This window comes from Papaver somniferum, chromosome 8 (genome assembly GCF_003573695.1).
Source record: "Papaver somniferum cultivar HN1 chromosome 8, ASM357369v1, whole genome shotgun sequence".
NCBI classification, from domain to species: Eukaryota; Viridiplantae; Streptophyta; class Magnoliopsida; order Ranunculales; family Papaveraceae; genus Papaver; species Papaver somniferum.
Window position 1 is genome coordinate 74,571,626 of NC_039365.1, and position 24,054 is coordinate 74,595,679.

A 24,054-nucleotide genomic window follows, 5' to 3' on the forward strand; every position below is an offset into this window, starting at 1 on the left:
CTTGAGACAGCGAGGGATATAATGATGGTCAGGCGTTGTACACCTTGATCCACTTTCCGTTGATGACTGCTTCCAATTTACCTCTATCCTCTTTAACAATCTTGTAGTAGCCACTGTTATAATCCTTGGTGATCACGTAGGGACCTTCCCATTTTGGAGAAAAATTTGGTGCGGACATGTCCTGCTGAATGTGCTTAGCAGTCTTCAACACCAGATCTCCTATTTTAAAAACTCGTGGTTTTATAGCTTTATCATAAGCTCTCGAGATCCTGCTTCTGTACGCTTGAGCATGTTCTTCCGATTTAACTCTCCTGGAGTCCAGAGTATCCAATTCTGCAATTCTGGAACTCGATGTTTCGACCTCATTACATTGAACTCCATTCACTGCTGCAATTCTAACTGACGGGATTTTAATCTCCGCTGGGAGGATTGTGTCCGCGCCATAGACAAGTGAATAAGGAGAGACGCCTGTCGAGCTCTTAGGCGCTGCTCGATACGCCCACAGCGCCATTGGAAGTTGCTCGTGCCATGTCTTGGGATTATCGTGCACTGTTCGACTGAGAATTCGAATCATAGTTTTGTTGGTGCTTTCGGCTTGTTCATTCCCTTGAGGGTAGTAAGGAGTATAGAAAATTTGTTTAACTCCATATTCTTCAAGCAGCTCTTGTATTTGTTTGTTGGCAAAGGGGGTACCATTATCGGTAATAATGTGCTTAGGTACGCCAAACTGATGTATTCCTTAATAAATGTTGCAATTATCTCCCTAGTGTTTCCTCGAAGAGGAATGGCTTCAACCCATTTGGTAAAGTATTCCGTTGCAGCTATAATATATACATGCTGTTTTGAGGATGGTGGATTGATTTTCCCGATAATATCAAGTCCCAGCAGTAGAAAGGCCATGGACTACTTACTGAATGAAGCGGGGTGCAAGGCACGTGGATGAGATTCCCGTGAGTTTGACATTCATGGCATTTCTGAACAAACTCTGCTGCATCATCCTCCATGGTTGGCCAGTAATACCTTTCGTGTACTTGGAGGAACATCTTCTTATTTCCTTGGTGTTCGTCCTCATGCATTTCTTTCAACATGGACGGGATTTCAGATTTCGCCAAACATCGTAGAAAATTGCCTCCAAAACTTTTGCGGTATAGGATTTTTTCATGAAGTACGAATCTCTTGGCCTTTTGTTTCATCTTGGATGCATCTTTCTTGTCGGCAGGCAGCACACCATCGCGAAGATAGTTGGTGTATGGTTCTCTCCAGTCCCCAGTATAGCTAACCTTAAAGACCTCCAATTGATGTGGTGGCGCTTGACAGATGGGGCAAGAACCTTGAAGTGATCGAGATTGGGTCTCCATATCCGGCCAGTAGTAGCCGAGGCGTTGAAGACGTCGGTAAATATTTACCACTAACGTTTGTCCACAGATTTCATCGTAAATACAGTTAAGTTGTAGTTGTGCTTCTTTGTCTCCGAGACATCTTGACAGGGATCCATCCGAGTTCCGATGGTATATCACTCCATAAAGCATGAAGAAGTTTTGTAGAATCTTGAGACTAACCTTTCCCTGGGAAAGCGAACTGTTAAGTTTTTTAATAATCGGAGTTCTTCAATCGCTAGCTTCAGTATCCTTGGATTGTAGAAGCCACGTTGACGCCACGGTCCCCCTTCTTACTGTCAAAGTATTTTCCAGACCGTCGAATTGCAGCTTTGAGTCTAATATAGCAAAGAAATCGGCGTGTTTGTTGTTATTGCGGCCGATATGGGTTATAGTTACGTCAGCAAAGTAGTTCAACAGCTTTTGCGCCTCAGATATGTAAGGGGACAGTGTTACCTCTTTGAGCGAGTATACCCCATTCATCTGGTTGACCAGCAGTTTAGAGTCGCCTCTTACTTCTAGATGTGTGGCTCCTGCTTGTTTGTCTAGCGATAATCCTATGAGGAAAGCTTCGTATTCTGCTGAATTGTTGGTGCAATGAAAGTCCAGCTTGAAAGAATGTAAAAAGACTTCACCATTTGGAGACACTAGAACTACACCTGATCCTCCGGTATTACTGCTAGGGGTAGCAGATCCGTCGAAATACAGCAACCCGCTTCCTCTTTGACGAAAGACATTTCTGGAAACTCCCCAGGGAGATCTTCATGTAGCGCAATAGTACCTTCTCCCGGAAATGATGCTAGTAAATCTGCTAATGCTTGCCCTTTAATAACCCACGGAGGAGTGCATGTTATATCAAGATCCGACATCTGGAGTAACCACTTGGCTGGCCGTAATATCAAGTCTGGTTTTTATTAAGAACTTGACAAGATCATCTTTAGCTATTAGCACTACTTTGTTTGACAGCAAGTAGTGTCTGAACTTCTGAATGGCATGAATTAGGGATAAACACGCTTTTTCAGCCTTAGGATACCTGAGTTCAACATCTCTTAAGGTACGAATGAAGTAGTATATAGGGTGTTCAATCCCTTCATCATTCTCTTGGGCAAGGAGGGCTCCGACGGCAGTACCGCTGGAAGCAGTATAGAGGCACAACGGTCTCTCTTGTATAGGAGATTTCATAATGGCCGGTGATGAAAATATTTGCTAAATCTTCTGAAAGGCGTCTTGTTGTTGCGTGGCTCAAACAAAGCTTGCTCCCTTTTCAGCAAGGGAGTGAACGAAGCGACAATTTGGGCTAATCCGGGTATAAAACATCGAATGTAGTTTACCTTGCCCATGAAGCTCTGGAGTTCCTTCACAGTTTGCGGAGGAGGCATCGTGAGGATGGCTTGAGTCTTGGACGGATCTATCTTGATTCCTTCAGCAGTTACTTGAAACCCCAGAAATTTGCCGGAAGAGACTCCAAAAGCGCATTTCAAAGGGTTCATCTTCAGTTTGTATTCACGACATCGTTCGAACACTTGGTGTAAAACGTATGTGTGGGTTACTCGGGTTTTTGATTTGACCACTATGTCATCTACACAATCTTCAACTTGTTTGTGCATATTGTCGTGGAAAATTGCAGACATGGCGTGTTGGTAGGTAGCACCGTCATTCTTTAAACCAAAAGGCATCACAGTATAATAAAAGTTTCCAAGAGGGGTTCGAAAAGCGGTCTTACTTGAATCATGCTCATACATATTTATCTGATTGTAGCCGTTGTACCAGTCCATGAAGGAGAACATGACATGTCCGCTGGTAGCGTCCACTAGCATATCGATGTTGAGAAGAGGGAAATCATCCTTGGGGAAGCATATTTTCAGATCTCTGAAATCAACGCAGCATCTAACCAGGTAGGATGATGAATGGGGTTGATGAAGCCAGCAGCCAGCAACTTCTGAATCTCGGTCTTGATTTGTTCTTCCACGTCGTGTCTGAACTTCCTTGGAGATTGTTTGACTGGATTGGATCCAGATATTATATGTAGATGATGAGTGACCAGTTTTTCATCCAGGACGGGAATTTCCTCATACGTCCATGTGAATATGTATTGATACTCCTTGAGAAGATTCACAAGCTTTGTGCGCTCGTCTGCATATAGAGTCGAACTGATGAAGATGGGTCTTGGAGATTCTTCATCCCCGATGTTAACGATTTCGAGTTCATCAGTTGTGTAGTCGGTGCCGTCCTGTAACTGTCATGGAGCATCTGGTACTTATTCTTTCATCATGTCGTTATTGTTGCATTTTATTGGGTGGAGAGACTGAGTGACAGTCTCCCTTGCTAATTGCTAACAACGGCGCCGGTATACGGTTTTCTCTTTCTGGTCACGACTCGCTACAAAGGTTCGTTCCCTCTTAGTATGAAGATGAGCTGAGCCTTCACTTGATGAAGAAAGATTAGTGCGCCATGTCAGCAGAGGCGCGCCGCTGGACTCGGTCTCTCTTTTCAGTGATGTGATCCGGTCTTTCTCCTCGATCGACGCTAATGTGGGGAGTGGAGTGCAGTAAACCTTGCTTGATGAATCTTGTGGATTTCCTTTGGCTCAAACAGTTCCATGCCACAAATCGCTGCATAAGGAGATGAGACGCAGGAATGCGAACAACTTCTTTATTCAACATAGTTTTCAGGCATTGATGATACGTGGATGGGACGATCTTGTTATCATGAAGCCATGGTCTCCCTAGTATCATGTGGTAGTATGGATTCTTCTCTATTATTTCGAACTTTACTTTCGAATGGACAGGTCCTACTAACACATTCAAATTAATGTACCCGTACGTACTGGTTTGGTTCCCTTCGAAGTTCGTCATCATGGTAGGCTGTCGTATGATTTTGTTTGGTCGAACCTTGGTCGTCCTGAGAGTTTTGAGAGTAATGACATTCGAGGATGCTCCCGTGTCGATAAGAGCTCTTTTGAATTCTGAATCCTTGATGCGTGCAGTAACATGCAGGGCTCTGTTGTGACCTTCTTCAGCCATCATGTCGTCTTCGGTAAATGTGACATTATTTATGGATATCTCTGACGCTCTTAAGACTTCACTGCGCGAAGGATCCAAACGTGCATCCAGGGCTATCTAATTTGTTTACAACAAACGTCTCTGTTCGTTGGTCCTTCGAGAGGTGTAGAAGTTCACACAAGCTTTCCACTAAAAAAGTCGCTTCCTGGTCCACTTGCCATCGGTTGGTGGTGAAGCTGTTGACTTGAGGTTGATCATCGGTTGAAGAGTTAGCCCTCAACGTTGGAGTCTCCGAAGCAAAGAAGCCGTTCAAATCCGATGTCAGCTTGACGAGGAAATTGAGTATGTTGTTTATCGCCTCTTTCATCACGTTCATGTTTCTCGTGTGCATCTCCTGTATTCGAGCCAATTCTACCAGGGTTGGAATTTCTCCATTGGATGTGCGATCAGATAGAGTGTTGGGAGGAGGAGCATCATCATTTGAAGGATTCTGCTAGGAGTTCGGAGTTTTTGAATTGATCCTAAGACCAACCATCTTGAATTTTAAATGAAATTGAAAATTGATCTTGCAACCGAGAGATTAATCTCTCACTGTGGTCGCCAGTTGTTTCGGGATAAAAACTGATTCTGCTGTTTTTGGTAAATTTGGGTGTGTTGATGAGAAACGAATTCAAACCGTAAACAAATGCACTGCACGGGAGTACTTTTAGATTCGAGAGATCAATCTGTAAGACTCTGGCCTAAACCAGTAAATGTTCGTTCCAGATTGAATTCGGTCACAAGGTGAAGAATAAGGCTTGATCTTAGTGAGGGAAGCTAAGAAGGTGTTTGAGATCAGAATGTTGAATTATGAAGGTGTGGATGTTTTATGACTTGTATAAGAAAATGATTTATGTCTACTTGTGTTGATAACACTTGTGTTTTTTGTCGAAATAGGTTGAATTCCTATTTATACAAGTCATGTTCGAGCACACCCTGATCTCGTAGGAAGTGGAGGTGATAGGCAGTGGAGAAGTGGAGTTGTGTAAAAGTGGTGACCACCACGTTTCCACTATGATGGGAAACTGGTCACGCCTTCACCCACTATCTCATTGTTGTTAACCGTCCGTTCTTCCCTGACACGTTCTCGTAATAGGCGCGTTGCACGCCGCATATGCTGTAAACCGCCAGACCAATACCCCAGTGAGCATCCCCCAGTTTGTGACATGTTTGATATCTAAGTGGGTCGAGTCGTGAGACTCGTCGCTAAAAGAAGCACACAGTGCATTTAGGTCAAATAATAAATTATTTGTGAAGCCAATATTCATAAAACATCGCTTATAATCGATGTGTATGAAGTATCACTTTTAAATAAGCAGCTGAAAATAATCGATATGCAAGAAGCATGTTGTTTTAGAGCTCGATTGAATCAATCGTGGATTGAGCGTCTTAAGAAGGTAGCATGACCGGACACCTTTGGGCGATCGTTTGGAGACCCTATGAGTGAGCTACCACTTTGTCGATCGCTCCTTATGGAAGAGGGGTGGTCGGTGATCACAGTGCCATGATGTAGTCCATCTACAATCCGATCCAAGCTGTTCGACCGAGTTGGAGAAGATGGACGGATACGATCGATTTCCGGCAGTTGCATAACGCCGCTGAACTAAATTTAGGGTTTAAAGAGTGCGCGATCGCCCTATTTTGGAAAAACGGTTTGACGCGCTCTTGGATTGTTATGTGTAGTTCGATCAACCAGGCATGGAGCTGGGTCGCCAGTGATCGCATCAGTGCCTCATTGGCCGCCTGAAACCGGATCTAGACCATTCAACTAGGCCAGGACGAGATGATTTGCGGCAGTTGCCTACTGCAGTTTGATTCTAATCAAGGCTTGGAAGCCGTGTGGCCAACCCTATTTTGGCTAAGTGATTGAAAGCGTTGGGCTCTAGTTCGAGCAGGTCGATCGTCCATGCGCAAAGGAGGGTCACCCGTGAGCATGCTGACATCTTCGGTGCCGCTTGAAATTGGATCTAAGCCACTCGATTTGGCCGGCGAAAATGAATGGTTGTGATCGATTTACGACAGTAATGTGTTGCCGCAACATAACTTAGGGTTTCAAAGTAGCGCGTTTTCCCTACTTTGGGCAAGCGATTTAATGTGCTCCTGGTTTGTCGTTAGCAAGTCGATCGACCCAGGATGTAGTTGGGTCGCCGGAGAACACGTCAGTACCCTTTTGATCATTCGAGAGGAGATCTAGACCGTCCAAGTAGGCTAGCGAAGTTTGACGGGTGTGATGCATTTGAGACCGTTTTGGTCAGTCTTAGCTCGTGTGAGCTCTTTTTAACAACAGCGCGATCACCCATGTTAGGGTTAGCGTTCAATGGTGTTTCGGGTGTACCAGATGGAATCCGATCGGTCGGGATATCAGTGGGCCCCCGGTGGTCATCCTGTGGTCGCCTAGTGCTGCTAGGATTAGACTAGGCCTATTAAATTGTGTGGCCAAATTGTGTGGCCGTGATCGTTTCTTAAGACTGATATGGACAGTCTAGATTTCCCTTAATTAATTTAAACGGGTTCGATCACGCTAACTTTCAACTAAAAGGTGTGTAAACACGCTAATCTCTTTTTCAGAGAGTGGTGTAGCCTACGCGAGTGTTTTCATGCAGATTTCAATACTGACACTTCGGGAGATTCGTGCTACTCTGCTACGAGTGAACATTAATCGTCATGTCATGACAACATTGAAAGTTCAACTTGGGAACATAGCATAGGAAAATACTAGGCGGGCCATGCATTAGTAAATAATGCGATAGGTTAAAATTTACAGAATATCTGGGATTGTTGCTTCATGCACCATTCTGATAAATTTCATATATATGTTGAATTGCTCAATAAATATGTAAGTAAAGAGATCTGAACACTCATTACTTTTAAATGGCCTTTATTCCTTTGCAGGATGACAGCGCATTAATACAGGATTTTACAATTTTGAGCCTGAACTAAAAACCACCATCAACAGCAGGTTTCAGATCTAACCACGTGGTTTGCTTTTATCATAAACAGATATGATTAAACTCATGTATGAAGTCAAGATTATACTATTATCGATTTATATTTCATAAATTGTGTATGTAGTATACATATGAATTTCGGTTTTAGTCTTTTACATTGGTAACGTAAAATCTAAGACTCTGTCGACCTTTCTCTAATAAATGTTGTCTTGTTTGTTATTCTTTTGTATTGCAGGGAATAAAAAGTCACATGGGAAGAGTTCTATGTGGAACTGGTGCTTAAACGTCATATCTTTGTGGGGAAAGTGGTTGTGGAAACCGAAGGAAGAATTATTTTCATAATCTTTCCTGATATGAAAAATTGATCAATTTGGATCTTAATTAGTTTGTCATATCGAAGAGTGAGGTAACAATTTATTTATGTTTGTTAATCGTTTTCCTGTTAAGAAAAGCTGACTTAAATTGCCTATTCTTGCTTTTGCTTAACGAAATAGGAGGTTCAATTGTTTTAGTCCAATTGATTCCTGATAAGAAAAACTGAGTCAATTCTGATCTTAGTTTAGGCTTATGAAAACGAAGTACGATCGTTCAAGTGTAATCGGATCCTTGATTAGAAAACTAGTTAACCTAGTTTTGTCTTGTCTAAATGAGATACACTTATTTATGAATAATTAGATCCTGATAAGTAGTAGAGTTAATTCTTATTCTTCTTCTGACTTATCAAATCATAGAAAAAATTGCTTCGGGCAATTGTTTCCTTGGTAAGTTGCTAAAACAAATTACTTAGGTAGTTTCAGTTTTAGTATTTCTTATCTAAAATGGTATGTTAGAACTTCGTTCTTAACTCTTATAAGTTGTACGAGTTCTCATGAACTTGTAATACCCTTTCGGTGTTCTCTTGTATTTTTCCATGTCTTTGTCATTTTTGTGACAAAAAGAGAAAGAAATATATGGAGTACACGGGTGATTTACAATCACTGAAAGGATATATGTGCTGAAAAGTATATATCTAATGGAAGAGTTAAGCATGGACTAAGGGGGAGAAACATATCATCTTGATGTGTAGTTATTTATACTACAAATGAGGAATAACAAATCGGTTCGGATTTATCTACCTAGCTTTCCTTTATGGGGAGTAAATCTATTGTTATTCAAATGCGTCAACATCATTTATTTTTGAATATCTGCAGGTTATTGAGTTGTTGAAACTTGGAATCAAGCGTATGAAGAATGAATTAAGAGAATGTTATGTAATGTAATATATGTATCTTTTAATTCGTGTATTATTCATATGTAAAAGAGTGTTGTCACTAAAATTGACAAAGGGGGAAATTGTTAGAGCATTTCTCAGTAGAACCCACCAAGATTTGGTATGTCAAGGTTGGTTGTCGTATTTTAGTATCAAAACTCATAAGTCGCTTAATTAGATTATTAGAGTCAACTTCGTTAGGTTAGACTAGGAAGTCTAGAAATGTTGAGACACACAAGTATTGCTCTGAAGATCTGATTCCAAAGACGTATCAACATCGAAGATAACATCATCCTTCCACTTGAGGTTAGTAATACATGACTTGATTTGTTTCAATTTCTATATCGTAAGCTTTCAAGTCGTTTATTATTGAAAATATAACATGTGAATTTATATATGTGAAACTCTAGTATATTAGACTTGATCATCATATTGCGATCAAAGTTTCAAGGAAAAATATATCAATAATGATAAGTGCTTTATATTGGTATATTGAATTACGATTTTCATTCTTAGAGTGCCTCCAATATCTTCTCCTCCAAAACTTTCTCCTATATATTCTTATTTTAATCCTAATTTTTGGATAAAACCTTCATGATTTTATGATTCAGATTCACCAATTGTTTTCCATATTCTTCCGTTTCTTCCCTACGTTATTCCAAAGCTCAAATATATAATGCGTATCTTTGGACTTCGTAATTGCAACATCGACATAATCTTTGTAACTCTTTACTAGATTGTGTAGTGAACATATATTTGATTTCATACCTAGAAAATTATGTTTAATTATATAAGTTTAAGGAAGAAGACATACAAACTTGTTTCTTAGTCGAAAGGAAATCAAAAGGATCGATAGCCAGGTTTTCATGGAAGATCTTAACGTTGGACCGATCCTAACCTATATAGGGAATCAAGGTAGAAGCGATCCTAGCAAATATGATAACAAATTTCATAAAAAAAAAAAATCCCATGCTGTGATGCAAATCATTTCGACACTTTCATTCCACATCAACATCAACAAGACCGCTCGCTCGACCACAAACAACTTGCATTATAGAAGCAACATACAAGGCAACCTGGACATTAATTACAACGAAGCGACCCGACAATCCATTTGCATGACACTCGTTGATGTTCATTGTTTCTTCACAAAAATTATGAAATATATATCACACAACTTGTTACTTGGTTTTTGAGCACCATTTACACTATCTTGTGCAAAAAAATGCATAGTTTTTGACATTATCTTGTGTAAAAAAATACATAGTTTCTGCAAATGCTTTCATCTTCGGCTATGTAAATTTTGCATCCATACTTTTGTTATGCTTGTTCAATTGAGAATTGGATTCAGAATCCATATTCAAAAAATTACACAATAGTAGTGAATTGTATGGAAGATGGGAGTTTTATGATGAAATTTGTATTAATAGGGTATTTATAGGGGTGGATTTATGCCCATTGGATCAGATATACTGAGCGGTTTGTCTGTACCGAGCGGCCGAATCTTCACTGCTAGCAGCTTAGTATGGGTCGCTCGGTGTAATGTCAACCGAGTGGTCGAGACTCCACCGCTCGATAAAGACTAAACCTCGCATGCTAAGTGGCAAGTTTGCCACTTTGACATCCCATAATGGGTGCAAAAGTTGCAAACTTGGGGGTTTTCCATTCCCATAAGAACCGACACTAGTGAAACCAACCACAGACACTGAGAACCTAAACTATGTTAGTGACTTGGTCACAATTGAGAAGACTTGGAACTTGGAAAAATTGAATATTTGTTTGATATGAGACAATGAACATAATATAACAAATGAATATCCCAGTAGAAAACATTGAAGATAAAGCTATTTGGACTTTGGCCAATGATGGAAAATTATCTGATAAATCTATTCATAACAAACTTAATAATAGCAATAACAGTGACCGAAACAATAATTGCGGCCCAAACTGGAACTCTATATGAAAATTAAAAGTTTCCCTTCAATAAAAATGTTTATTATGTTAAGATTGTTTGTCAATTATGCAACAATCAAAGTGAAACCTTAACTCAGTTGTTTCTGGAATGTAACTTTATTTCTCGATTCTGGAATCACCTCAATTTTCAGATGAGTTATGTTAAAAACAAGATTAATACCTGTCATAAATGGATAAACAGTTGGTTTAACAATACATGTAGAGATGGAATATATATGGGATGGGCAGAGTTCTGTAGTATTATTTCTTGGCACATATGGAAAGCCCGTTGTAACAAGGTTTTTCAAAAACAAGAAAAAAACAGTTCCAAAACATCAACAACCATAGTAAAGTATATAAACTTTACCATGAATATTCACAATGCTAATTACAACATCAATCAGAGTTTATATTATGATCCCATGCAAGACCCTAATCTTGAAATTACTAATCTCTCGGCGTTATCCTGGTTTCCTAATATACAAAATTAGTATTGCATTATCTATGTTACCAAACATTTGTGAATCTTGAAATTACTAATCTCTCGGCATTATCTATGTTACTAAACATTTGTGATTCAGCGGCTTAACTTTGGTTGATGATGCTGGAAACTGCAAAGAAGCTAGAGGAGAATCTTGTGGATGGAACTCAAGAGAAGAATTAGAGCAAAATGGAGCTAAAGCAGCTTTCCAGTGGGCAAAGGATATAGATGGACACCAAAGTGACTCAGAACCAGTTCTCCGGCCGCTAGTTGAAATGTATGCAAAGGCAAAAAAAAGATAGATTCAAAAGCAGTTCTCACTTTGGAAGCGAAAACCCAAAACTAGTTAATTTCAAAGCTTTGTCTTTCAACTTAGTCGATAGATTTGATAATTTTCGTTAAACTCTGTAATCAATACATCAATAACACAAGATGGTTAGATAATAATTTATCCGAGTTATTTCAGGGATTCATTAATAACCCTGAATTCAGCTGGGCCTTGTACTATCCTACCCACACTGTTTAAGTTTGGATAGTCCCTTTTTCTTATAAAAAGAAAATACATATACTAAGTCCTAGAATGCTATGTCCTACTACATTTGTCCTTAATGTATCAGTCTCTATTGGAATTATAAGACAGATACTAATCTATATTATAAGGGATAATAGTGTTTTTCGATATGGACGGTTATCTACATTTGGGACACATAAAAGACAGTCTAGATTTAAGTTTTTCAATCTACATTTTTATCATATAAAGAAGGGTTGAGATTGAGCCTCAGATTTAAGATTTTCAATTTACATTTTTAGCATCCAAATAGTAGTCTAGATTATGCCACATATTTAATAAGTTTTTGAATTTCCTCTCCACCCTCTTAATGTCATTTATTTGGGAGTTACTTTTCCGATTTAATGTGAAACCATTTCTTTTATTCAAAATTAAATTCCCTTTTAACTTAATCCCTTTCATAATCAAAATCTACGTTTTTAGCATATAAAAGAATGGTGGTGCCTCATGCCTAAAATTTTTGGTCATATATGCAATTTGATTTCTTTTTGTTTTTATTCATTAATGTCATATTTTGTGATAAGGATTTCGTTTCTTTGTTTGAAGTTAAAATATAATCAAATATGATTGTTCTCTATTCATTTTTACTCTTATATTAGGTTTTCTAATACCCATATCATTTAATCTTTTATTTTTTTATGTTGTCCAATTTAACTTTGACTTCTTCGGCCAAAATCAAGAAGATTTTCATGGAGTGAAAATAATTAACGAAGAAAGCCCTGGTTCCATTGTTATTGCCCTTAGAATTTTTAAATATTTTTTTAACTGTATTGCTACTTCTGCTGGAAAGTTTCAGCCTCTTATTTGGACTATGTCATGTACATGTTGGTATCAAATGGATTGAGGATTCCTGATTAATATTCTTTTACTTTATATTACATGAACCTTGAAATTACATCTCTTCATACGGTGCAGGCATATCTTAGAGATTTTTATTTTTTTTGCTTTCTTTTTTAGGGAAATGTCAGACAAAAATACATTTCCTAGAAATAACTATTTTGGTTTTTGGTATATTGTTTATGGTGTGGATCATTAGAAGCCTTCACATTAGATTTATATATCATTATTGTCTAGGAATCTGACAATAAGTAAAAGTTTTTCTAACACGAAATCTGAAGGGAAGCCGTTTTTAAGATCCATACTTTCCCACCCCTAGATCCTAAGACTCCAAGAGGATGTGATTGGTTTTAAATTATATTCGATGAAAAAAAATGCATTAGAATATCAAGAACCATTGATTGACCAGCTTATGCCTACTGATACCCGTATGAGGATTTGACGGGCACATCCTTCATGTAGGATTTTAAAATAGAATGATCACAGAACACCCTCTCATGTGTTACTTCACAATCTTTTGTTGAAATCTGATGGTATCAATCAGATTTTCACGTATCGCTTGCAAAATTTATGGTTAATGAAAGTTTATTGAAAAATTGTCATACACCAAGAACATAAAAGAGGACCAAAAAATACCATGGAAATACATTACCTCCCTCATAGGTTGACCGTCGATGGATAGGAATTTAAGAAGGCTACCATAATTGGAACACGTTTTAGGTTTAACAGCCGTTCAGTACCAATAGAATCTAACATACTTCCCTAACTTTCTTCGAAGGTTACACTAATAAAACCAAATGGAAAAATTGATAGAACTATTCAAGCAAGGACAAAGGGAGCCTAAAATCGAATGACGGGAAAAGATGAACAACCACAAGATTTCTTTACTAGGAGACACAGATGTAGTTGAGTTTTCTGGGTTAACGTATACGAATTGGCACTCTAACCGAATTAATAATAATATTGTTGGAGATTCACTTTAATTATAAGTAAGAATACTAAAAAATTTCAGTAAATCGAAGTAATTGAACTGCATTCACAGGCATCATCGAATGATTGCAATGGGTAGAAAAGTGGTAAATGATAATTTGGCGGTATAAAAATAGGACCATCACATTTTACAACTTCATAAACATAAAAACAATGGTGGAAAAATGTTTCATCGCCAATTTCATTGTTGATAGATCGATCATCAGGTCCATCACACTAACAACTAATGATATAAAGTAATATCAATGATACAAATTCATAGTATTGTGAAATCGTCACAATAATGATATCTTATTCCACATTGAACTCCTAAGGAGTATGATTCACAATAATATAACTAATCGAACAAGTGAAGCAAACATTCTGAATCAAAGCCCGTGCCGTCATATCCTAGTGTATTTCAAGATAAAATGGGTACTGATACTACGTCAATACTTGACCCGACGAACCATGAATGGAGCTGCAGTAAATGCAAAAAACTTTTAAGCATATGAGACAAATCCTGATTAGACAAACTATGCGCAGATAACTCAGTTACTTTTCATCTATCAGCCAGAAGATATATTCGGAGTGACACCAAAGCATCAAGTTTATACTGGCATGGTGGCACCAAACCATCTTTCTTGTTAATAGGAATAGAAATAACTGTGGTCATGACCACCTAGAGAAAAATATGTCCGGGAAAAAGATATTGGTGATGTTAAGCGCATTAGTAAGTATCAACAATACGAAATCAACAATATACAATACGAAATCAACAATATTCAGTCTAACAATCCGAGCTCATCTTTAATGTCGAGAACCAAGTAGGATTAAAACTATTGTACACGATACTGGAGGGGAAGAAAAGGCAACAACATACATCTGCTGAGGCTTTTGCAAAAGTATATAAAAACAAAAAGATATCAAAGAGTAATAGTTCCTTTGAACCGCAAAACTGCGAACAAATCAGGGACTAACAGCGCGCACCTGAAAAAAGAATATCAATGGTGAAAAAAGGAAAACATTTGTCATACACAAACTACCCTGAGATAATATTTTATTGGTACACTACATATTAATGCGAGCAACCTATCTTTCTGCAATAACATAAAAAATGTATATCCGCTCAACCACTGGAACTTGCTAACCATATAACACAAAGTTGTAATCATATTCGAAATAAATCCAGATCATGATGCGCCAGGTCGATTGTGATTCGGGTGCATCTAACTCTAAAACTACAAATGAGCAGTTCTTCACAAATTTAAGACTCCTAACATGCAAGATTTACTTGAGATTCTCTTATATATGCTACGTGAAGAAAGATGATGACTGCATCTAATTCGAGTATATCTAGTTTTGTTATGTGTTTTGGGGGGTACTTAAAGAGTCTCTCGGCGCAGCATCAGTTTTTGGCTTACCTTGTCTGGTGAAGCTGACCTTGATTTCGATCTTGATTTTGACCTTGGCTTCGACCTACAAGTTTCATTGTGCATTATAAAAATTAAAACCACCGCACCGGATAACCGAAGAAACTTGGCAACATATGATCTTGAAATAATTGCACAGAAGTAATATATGAACAACTTACTTGACAGGAGTTACAGACCTAGATCTTGACGGAGATCTAGGCACACGTCCTTCTTGTTCCAATGAGTTGCTGCCAAATAAGAGCAAAGAAGAAAACAAACTCGAACTTCAGGTTTTTATCATTTGAATATCAAAATTTTCAGGTTGGCGTAAGAGTTCTAACTTACGAAATTGCCAACATTAAATTAAAAAAGAAAAACATTTTTGTTTCCAATGAAGCAACAAACAGATCTCACACTTGAGATACTATTGTCTTGCCAGCAGTCAGTAACATCAAAGTTCATAAATGACAGAATAGAACTCTAACTCAGTTTTGCGCAGAGTCATACCTCCGCTGCGGCTACGACTGCGACTGCGGCTTGAGCTACGGCCTCTAGATGGACTGGTTTCATATGCCTTCACCTGCACCAGAAGGAAAAACGACTTCATAACTTTGTTAATAATTATATAACAAAAAACGTAAGCTGTACAGGAAGGCTCCCTTTGTTAATCCTTTACTTAAGTGATTATTGACCTGCCTGAAACTGGTTATATGACCTCATTGCTTCTATTAAATTGAACACATTTAGCAGCAAAGAACCCATCTAGACGTAAAATGATCTATAGTCTATGATACAGAAGTTTAACAGCCAACCAAATTCTTAAAACTGAAAGAATGAACTTGCCAACTCAACAAGAAGAGACTTACACGAATATAAGCTTTTGAAAAGGGATTTTTGAACTCTGTGTCGTCAAGTTTACGAATCTGATCAACAAATATATAATTACATAAAATGTCGAGCAATAAACTAAACAAGAAACCTAAGAAAATCACCATTAATATAGCGGCTAAGGAACTCTGAGTCACTTACAGCATATTTCATGTCATCGTAATTCGTATAATCTACAAGACCCATGGTACCTGACAGAATTACGTAATTGTGTTAATAGCATTGACTAAAGAATGAAAACAATTGTTGGATCATATTCATGAACACGTTGTTAACAAGGTGTCATGTTCAATATTTGGCACCCTGAAACTTGTTTCCTAAATGCTTTAACAAGCTCTCCTACAGTTTAAAGGTTCTCCCAGCATAGCTTAGAACTCATATAGTAAATTCATGTCATCAATCTCCCCTCCCCTAGCAAATTATGTTGGTAAATAAATACTCTCTCCGTCCCAACTTAGATGAGCTAGTTGGTTTTAAATTTTGTCCCATAAATAGATGAGCTATCTCTCTAATTAAGGGAATATTTCTAAAACTACCCTGGTAATTGATTATTGTTACCATAAAAATTATGTATAATTTGATAGTCATGTTTATATTCGTTACGTAGGTGTTTTAAAATGCTTTTCAACGGCATAAAGTTTACGAAAAACCGTGGTATAGTTTAAGAGAAAAATCATTTCTAAGTTTTACTAGTTATTATCCATAAGAGTATAATCATAAAAAATAGTTAAACATATTCCCCTTTCCCCCTTGCCTTAAGAATTGTGCAAACTATAACTAGCTCATCTGATTTGTGACGGAGGGAGTAGAAGAAAAAACATGATTAATCCAATAATATGTAGCTCTAAACCAGTAAGGATGATGTAAATTTTGCACATATCAAATTAGACTAAAAAGATATAGATGAGGATCATGACAACACAAAACAGCACACTGCACTGCACTGCCATAGATTGATCACAGAAGGCCTAATAATCCATTGATCCTCGAGTATATCGTTCTCCATTAACAAGAGAAAATATCAACAAAGAAAAACTTTGTCCAAGGATTCAATTATAAGAAGGAACAAGACAGGTGAAAGTGTGATAGCAAGACGGAAAGCACTCCGCTATTATCACATTGGGATCTTGGGAAAGGGATAGAGTTGGTGCATATAAACTTACCATCTCCCTTACGAAAAACTTGTGCGAAGCAGACATCACCAGCTTTGCGCATGTGATCCTGAAATATATTTACCAGAAATCAAGTTATGACCATGTAACTAGCTAACACATAAAAGAGTTGAAAAGAAACCAATACCGACCTTTAGATCTTGCCACGAAGCAGAAGCAGGTAGTCCACAAACCACGACTATAAGAGAGAGGAGAAAGAGAGAGAGAACAGTTAGGCATGCAATGAGGCTCAAAACCATAATTAGATTAGAAAAAGACATGCAGCTAGAGTAGGTAACAATCAAACAAAAAAACTCATTAACAATCTTTCCATTAAATGCGCCTCGATATTCAGAGCGACATGAAGCAGCAGCAGCAGCACCACCACCCCGAGCACCACCACCACTACCATAACCACCGCGACGATCAAATGAAGATGATTGCCCTCTACCCCCATGGGCAAGCTCAACCTAGAGCATACCAAATAACAATCAAGCCAACAAATGATGCTAGAATCTAGATGAATTAAAATAGAAGGCCTGATTACCCTTAAGTGGCAACCATCAAAGTTATAGCCATCACGGCCCCTGATTGCATCTTCGGCATCCCGTGAATCCTCAAACTGCATATCAAACAACCAAAACAACAAACAGATGAGAATATATAATTAGAATTAATCTCTGTGTTATATAACCAAGTGTATATAGGAAGATCAAGATATACCTCCACAAAACAGTAACCAGGAGGGCGTGGTGGGATCTTCAGCTCAATATCCACTATACGACCATACTACAGAAAATGAAAAATAACCATAAAGACATACTTCAGTGCCTCACAAATTTTCAAAGAAGGATGAACCCAACATCTACTCAGACAAGCATATACAGAAATGCAAAAACCAAACCTTGTAAAATAGATCCTCAATTTCTGATTCTTTTATATCCAAAGGGAGGTTACCCACGTAGATCGAGCGAGAAGATCTCATATTATTCTACCAGAGAAATTATTTAGAATCTTTAATCTGCACATGGACAAAATAAACGTAAAGTAAAGATCACAATCTTCTAACACAAAACTAGTTTTCCAGTATACAATATGATCTACTTCTCAGATTCAACAGACTCTATTTGACAAGAAGACAATTAACTTAAAACCAAAACCATGAAGCAAACCAAGAGAGCAATCCTCGATTTGAGTGGTGCTCCACAAGCTCCATTGCTTATAAGCTCCAAGATGCTCCACGGTGTATACTAAAATTGAAATAAAGTTCGATCTCCCCATCCCCTCTCTATGAAATAATAATGCAGAGGTACAGAAGACCTCCTTGCAAGGGATACATATATCAAATAACAACCACTTCTCCCTGATTTCTTCCTCTCACCCCTATGTATGGTTGCAAAGCTCCTAGTGGTCCAAGCTCCTTTCATCTATCATAAAGAAAGTCTCCCTGTTATGGTGACGCTACAAAGTTGGCAAATGAACTAAGCATTTACCTTTATCAATTTTCTTCACAACTGACTAAACGAAACCAATCCTGGAAAATGTTGAACTATTTTCACAAGTCAACAAACTGTTTAAAAAGATGAAAGAGGTAGACGAGTCAGTTCTCAACCATCACTTGGTACATTCAGAAATAGCACTTATATTCTAAGCATGTTTAGGAGATAATGACGATAAAAGGGGTGAAAAATCAATGTTTTTAGCCCAATTTACCTAAAGCTTAAATACTTATCTCCTTTAATACATTACTAATGAACTTAAAATTAATACCCACTTTATTCACACACCCCTAAAGAAATTATATCTACTTTCATCAGTTATGCAACTATCAGAGTATCCATAATCACTAATCAAGGTTTTACAGAACTTTCTGAGGCCATGTCTCAAGGCAAGGCAGTAAGACGGATAGTGGTAAATGATTCTATGTGCCTTACAAATGTCAAAGTAGCTTCATTTTTGCCGTCAAGGCATTAGTTAAAGACGTTATGGGTTCTTAAGTCCTAGCATCTAAAACTTCTATATCAAGTTTAATTAAGCTTTTTTCCTAATTTGAGAGGCAGCGCCTTAACTCGGAGAACATTACCCTTTTTAAGAGTGCACAAAACCAAAATTTGATTTGTACCTAATCAGAAAAAAAATATAATAATAAACCAAATTTACATCTATGAAAGAAAAACAAGTCTGCCCTGGAGAAGAAAAATGTTTTACGAAGCAAGGAAGCAGATAAGTATGAGGAAATTTTTTAAGAAAAAAAACTGACTGTCAATCAACCCTGTACTGAGATGGAATTGCTCAATATAAACCCTAAAAAATTTGAATTTTGGAGCTAGGGTGTACAAAATGTCGTACCCGGAAAGGAGAAATTAAACGAGGAATTTTGATAGCTTTTCTTCCAACGTGAACAGATCAGCGAGACAAATTCGTAAACCCTAGAAATAGTTCCGAAATAGTAATAGTTGGGGTCCTTCTGTATTTTTTGATAAAAGAAAAGGAGTCAGAAGAAATAACGAGAAGGTGGAGAGGATTTTTTTACCTAATCTTTGTTGTCGTCCGAGTGAATCAGCGAGGCTTGGCTGCTGGTCGTACTTGGATCCGCTATATATATACAGGGCAAATTAGGCTAAGAGCAAGGGGTTGGATCCGCTATATATATATATATAGTTATCAGTTTTTTTCAACCCTAACTGTTATTGATTTTGCAGGAAACTATGTTGATAGCAGAGGACACACAGGTCAATGGGAGTATAAGGAGCCACAGGAGGAGCAGAACTAGTCTTTGGTTGGGCGGAGGAAAAGCAGCACATGAATATCGAGATACATGCTGAAACAAATGAAATTCTTGAACACTTCAATGCTTTTTACATCAAAGCCATCAAAGGAAGATTCAGCAGGAACTTCCACAGGGAAAGGCAGCTTTTGAATGAAGAAATCACCTTAAACATTAAACATGTAACTTTTGTCTTAACGGATCTAAACTTTTTCATAGAACCCAAAACTTGCAAGCTTTAAATATAGCTATCGTCTTTAAGAATCTTAGCAGTGGGTCTGATGTTTGTCCAAACAATGACACCACTTGCACAACTATGTATCACCTTCCTTAGGCACTGCCTAAGTTTTTTTGTTTTTTTTTTTAAAAAAAAAGGAGTGAGTATGCTCATTCAATATGAATGAGTAATCACTCAATTTGGTCAAATTAGGTGCTACTATGGAGTGAGAATACTCACTCATTCACCAATAATCATTCATACACTCATTGAAACGAAAGAGTGGGCAAAAGGGAAGACTAAGCGGCTGAATTTTAGCCGTTTGGGGAAAAAACATGTTGAGCGGCTGAAGATCTGCCTCTCAAACCTATTTTTAGAGTTTTATTAATTTAAAACTCTTGGATGCGGGACCCACTGTTAGGTTTTACTATTTTTTTTAAAAAAAAAAAACTGCGAAGAGGCATATATTTAGCCGCTTGGGGAGAAAAAATCTCTCCAAGCGGATAATCATTAGCCGCTTAGTCTCTTTATTTGGGACTTCCATGGTCAGAAAAATCCTCTTTCACTCAACCCTCACTCAATTTGGCAGTGAATGAGTGTTAAAAACACTCATTCCATAGCCCTTGCTCTAAGGCCCAAATAAATACTCCTTCCATCCCTAATTAGTTGAGCTATTTGGTTTTAAATTTTGACCCACAAATAGATGAGACTAATCAAGAGGATATTTCTAAAACTACCCTTTTAATTGATTATTGTTACTATAAGAAATATGTATAATTTGATAGTCATGTTTATATTCGTTACGTAGATGTTTTAAAATGCTTTTCAACGGTATAAAATTTACGAAAAATCGTGGTATAGTTTAAGAGATAAATCATTTCAAAGTTTTACAAGTTATTATCCATAACGGAATACTTGTAAAAAATACTTAAACATACTCCCCTTCTTTCCTTGTCTTAATAATTGTGCAAACTACAAATGACTCAACTAATTAGGGACTGAGGGAGTATATTTATTTTTTTCTGGTAATTAATTTTTATTTATATAATTAGATAAAGTGTATTACATTAACTAGTTGGAAGCATAACAAGCTAAGCTCCAACAACGTACTACTACATTAGTTGAACAGGTTGTCGTGCTAGCCTACCAGCGAGTCTCATCTGTAACCTAGCCAAGGGAGCCGAAGCGGGTGGGGGGGACTGAGATTGTGTCACAAGGGGGCAAGCTAACTCTACCTTCCATGTTAATTCCTACAATATTACGTAATTGGATGCTCGAACTGGGACCTCCTGTAGCGCATGAAACTTTGGAAAACTCTGGTAATAAAGATTTCATTAAAAAATAAAACTAAAGAGAAGCCAAGGTATGAGTTACATGAAAAATAGAGCCATCTAATATCGAGGTGGGAGAGTAACAGATCTTACTATTAGATTTATCTACCAACAGTTTCTGAATAATACAAGCAGGAGGTGAAAAGTTCCAATATAAAATATCCGAGAGGTCATCGGTTTCTTTTGCTAAACTGTATGTTACTTCATTGGCAGTTCTGGGTACATAGGAAAATACTAAAAATCTGGTTCAATGCTTTGTCCTTCTGTTTGCTTCTTCTATGATAGTTTTGTTGCTCCAAGAGTTAGTTGCTGGTTCACCATTAAGAACTTTAAATGGACTTTCACAATCACTTTTAATGCTGAAATTTCCGATTCTTTTTTCCACTGTCCAAGAAGTCGCCTGCAAGATTCCTATTGCTTCTGCTTCTTGCGGATCTGCACAGCTTGTACGTCCTGCTCTTCCTCCTCCAAATGAACCTGTATCATCACGTAAAATTAAGGAAAAACTAAAGGATAGTGCCTATGAAATCCAAGCTGCTTCCACATTGATTTTTGGGTTATGTTTGTCCGGAGCTGACTAAGGGACACGATTTTTGATGACTCATTTTCTAGAATTCAAGCCTGATTTTCTATTTTTCCTTGTCCAGAAGTCTACATGTCTTTGGATTTCTAAAGCTAATTGTTGAGGAATTTGGGAAAATCCTTGAAAAGTTTTGTTACATCTAGTTTTCCAAATAAACCACATTTTGGTAGCCACTAATTCCAAAGAGATTACATTATTTGGGGCATTAATCTAATCCTTACAAATGTCAACTATAATAGTAGTGTTATCAAATTTAAAAGCGAAAGAGCAGTGTAAGAAAAGATGTTTTGTTGTTTCCTCATATTCCCCACAAAATGAACAAATAGGTTGATGTTTATAATTTTTATTTTAGCTTTGAGTTAGTCGATAAAGCATTTTGCAAACGTTTCCACCAACAGAGTTTAATTCTCCTGATATTTCCATAAAGAGTTCTCAAGAGATGATTCCATTTTCGTTAAGTTTGTTATACATTTGATTTAACTGTAAATTCTTCTGAATTAGTTAATCTCCATCTGAGGTTATCCTTTCTAGAGGTACTCAAGAAAAGAAGAATGTTACAAATTTTCATAGGTATATATAGCTCAGGAAAAGAGTCATAGATGAGAGTAGTTTTCAATTTCTTGGAGTTTGTGTCAATCAAATCTGCTACTAAGGATAAAGAACTATTACAACTTGTTTTATGTTTTTCCCAAAAAAATATATTATTCTTATTGTCATGACCAAGATATTTTTCACTTCTGTAACACTCATAATTATTTGAAATTATGAAAGCGTCGGGATCGCATGGCAAAATGGTTTGACAAATGATGTAGTTTTTAAGTGGTAGTAAATTTCGTTCAACTCGGATTATGTAGACTCGATTTTAGACTCAAATTGAAATAGAAAACTTAAAAAGAAATTGTATTCAAGTTTATAAAAAGCACTGAGACTTTGGATTCCACCAATCTCCAATTTTTATGTGATTTAATCTAGTCAATATTTATGCAACTCTTTACGTTTAAAGTAATTCTAATATTTTCGCCTAGACAAGTAGATTCTCAAAACAATAGTTGTAAATCGAAAGCATGGACCATCAAAAGATTTAACCTAAGCATGACCCATCAATTGAGAACACAACCACTTAATCAGAATCATATATTCGATTTCAGTTCAGTGCAAATAATCATAAAAGAATTACGAAAATTAAATTAAATAGAATTTACCACATAATAATTGTAAAAATGGCTTCCTCCGTCGCCTCATCAATGGGGTTTAGCTCCTCATATTAATCACTTTCTCAAAATATTTGTTTATGGTTCAAAAGTTGATTAAAAGATGAAAAACTATAACTCTGAATGTTTGCAACGGTGTATTGGAGTCGCAAAACGAACGACTAACTGTTACAAAGAAGAAACTGTAGCAGAGTTACAAATTTGAGACGCTGTTCTTATTTGCAACGGATGTTCTTCAGCAGCAGCAGCATAAATACGGGTTTCCTGCAACTTAATCAATTCGCCTCTGTAGTGTTACAAACTCCTCTGCGACTGCTCCAATAACTTCGTTTCCTTACCTAGGACTTAAACACACCTTTTATACTACTCAGAAACCTAAAAATAGCGATTAATTCTCTCTTTTTCTTTTCGTGCAAGCCACGGCAATAATCTCTTCTGCCGACTTCCTTAATTGTTTCTGAGACTTCCAAACCATCCTAAACTCTTCCTTAGATAGAATACTACCTTAGGAAACAATATCACGCGTTTAGTCTCCCTGGAATTCCTAAAATAATTCCACAAAGTTTCCTGCAAAACTCAAACTCTGTTTCCTTTTTCCGGCTTATCCAGCCCAATTCGGTTGATTCCAGCGCACATACCAGGCCTTTTTAGTTGAATCACGTCCAGCCCAACAAATTTCAGTGATTGAATCTCACTAAAACGTCTTCGAAATCCAATTGAAAGTTTGGTTCTTCGCTGGTTATTTCTTCCCGCCTTTTTCTGAATTTAAACGAAGAAGATGACCTCCCCCTATCATGTGCTGGTATCCCTTTAGCAGCTACCTGGGAATGGATGTCCCTTAGTAATTGGTCACCCCTTATCCATTTGAGGGGTCCGAATATCAAGTGTCCTCCGGGGGTGCCCCGCGCAACTTTTCGAGCCGATTTTTCCAAAAATGTTTGTTGGCCAAAAATACCTACACGCACATAAAACACCATAATAAGTACAAAAATGAGCACTATCAATATATAGAATCGAGACAAATTAGACACAAAAATGTGTCTATCAAATACCCCCAAACTTATTATTT

The 24,054-nt window shown here is 37.4% G+C and overlaps 1 protein-coding gene across 7 annotated transcripts; it reads right to left on the bottom strand.

The window, feature by feature from the left end:
* Window positions 1-14,134: 14,134 nt before the first annotated feature.
* On the bottom strand, window positions 14,135-19,466 carry LOC113301597 (serine/arginine-rich splicing factor SR34A-like). Of its 7 annotated transcripts, none has more exons than XM_026550375.1 (14): window positions 19,410-19,446; window positions 19,226-19,305; window positions 18,049-18,303; window positions 17,781-17,897; window positions 17,600-17,665; window positions 17,424-17,498; window positions 17,029-17,346; window positions 16,889-16,946; window positions 15,867-15,916; window positions 15,704-15,760; window positions 15,345-15,417; window positions 15,017-15,085; window positions 14,847-14,901; window positions 14,135-14,412 (listed from the first exon to the last, which is right to left on the bottom strand). In XM_026550375.1, the coding sequence occupies exons 4-12, from the start codon at window positions 17,859-17,861 to the stop codon at window positions 15,027-15,029; spliced, it is 837 nt and encodes a 278-aa protein (XP_026406160.1). In that variant the 5' UTR covers window positions 17,862-17,897; window positions 18,049-18,303; window positions 19,226-19,305; window positions 19,410-19,446; the 3' UTR covers window positions 14,135-14,412; window positions 14,847-14,901; window positions 15,017-15,026. The 7 variants fall into 7 exon arrangements, with proteins under 7 accessions (XP_026406160.1, XP_026406162.1, XP_026406156.1 ...); XM_026550377.1 differs by having other exon boundaries at window positions 18,258-18,303; window positions 19,410-19,444; XM_026550371.1 differs by lacking the exon at window positions 18,049-18,303 and adding an exon at window positions 18,370-18,446 and having other exon boundaries at window positions 19,410-19,431.
* Between the last annotated feature and the right edge of the window lie 4,588 nt (window positions 19,467-24,054).

What these genes read in the sequence shown, in the direction of transcription:
- LOC113301597 (XM_026550376.1), bottom strand. Translation starts at nt 17,861, where the DNA reads ATGAGATCTTCTCGCTCGATCTACGTGGGTAACCTCCCTTTGGATATA. An exon ending in CTTCGTGGCAAGATCTAAAG is followed by an intron (nt 16,947 to 17,028) that starts GTCGGTATTGGT and finishes AATATATTTCAG; the next exon opens with GATCACATGCGCAAAGCTGG. An exon ending in ACGATGACATGAAATATGCT is followed by an intron (nt 15,761 to 15,866) that starts GTAAGTGACTCA and finishes TTTGTTGATCAG; the next exon opens with ATTCGTAAACTTGACGACAC.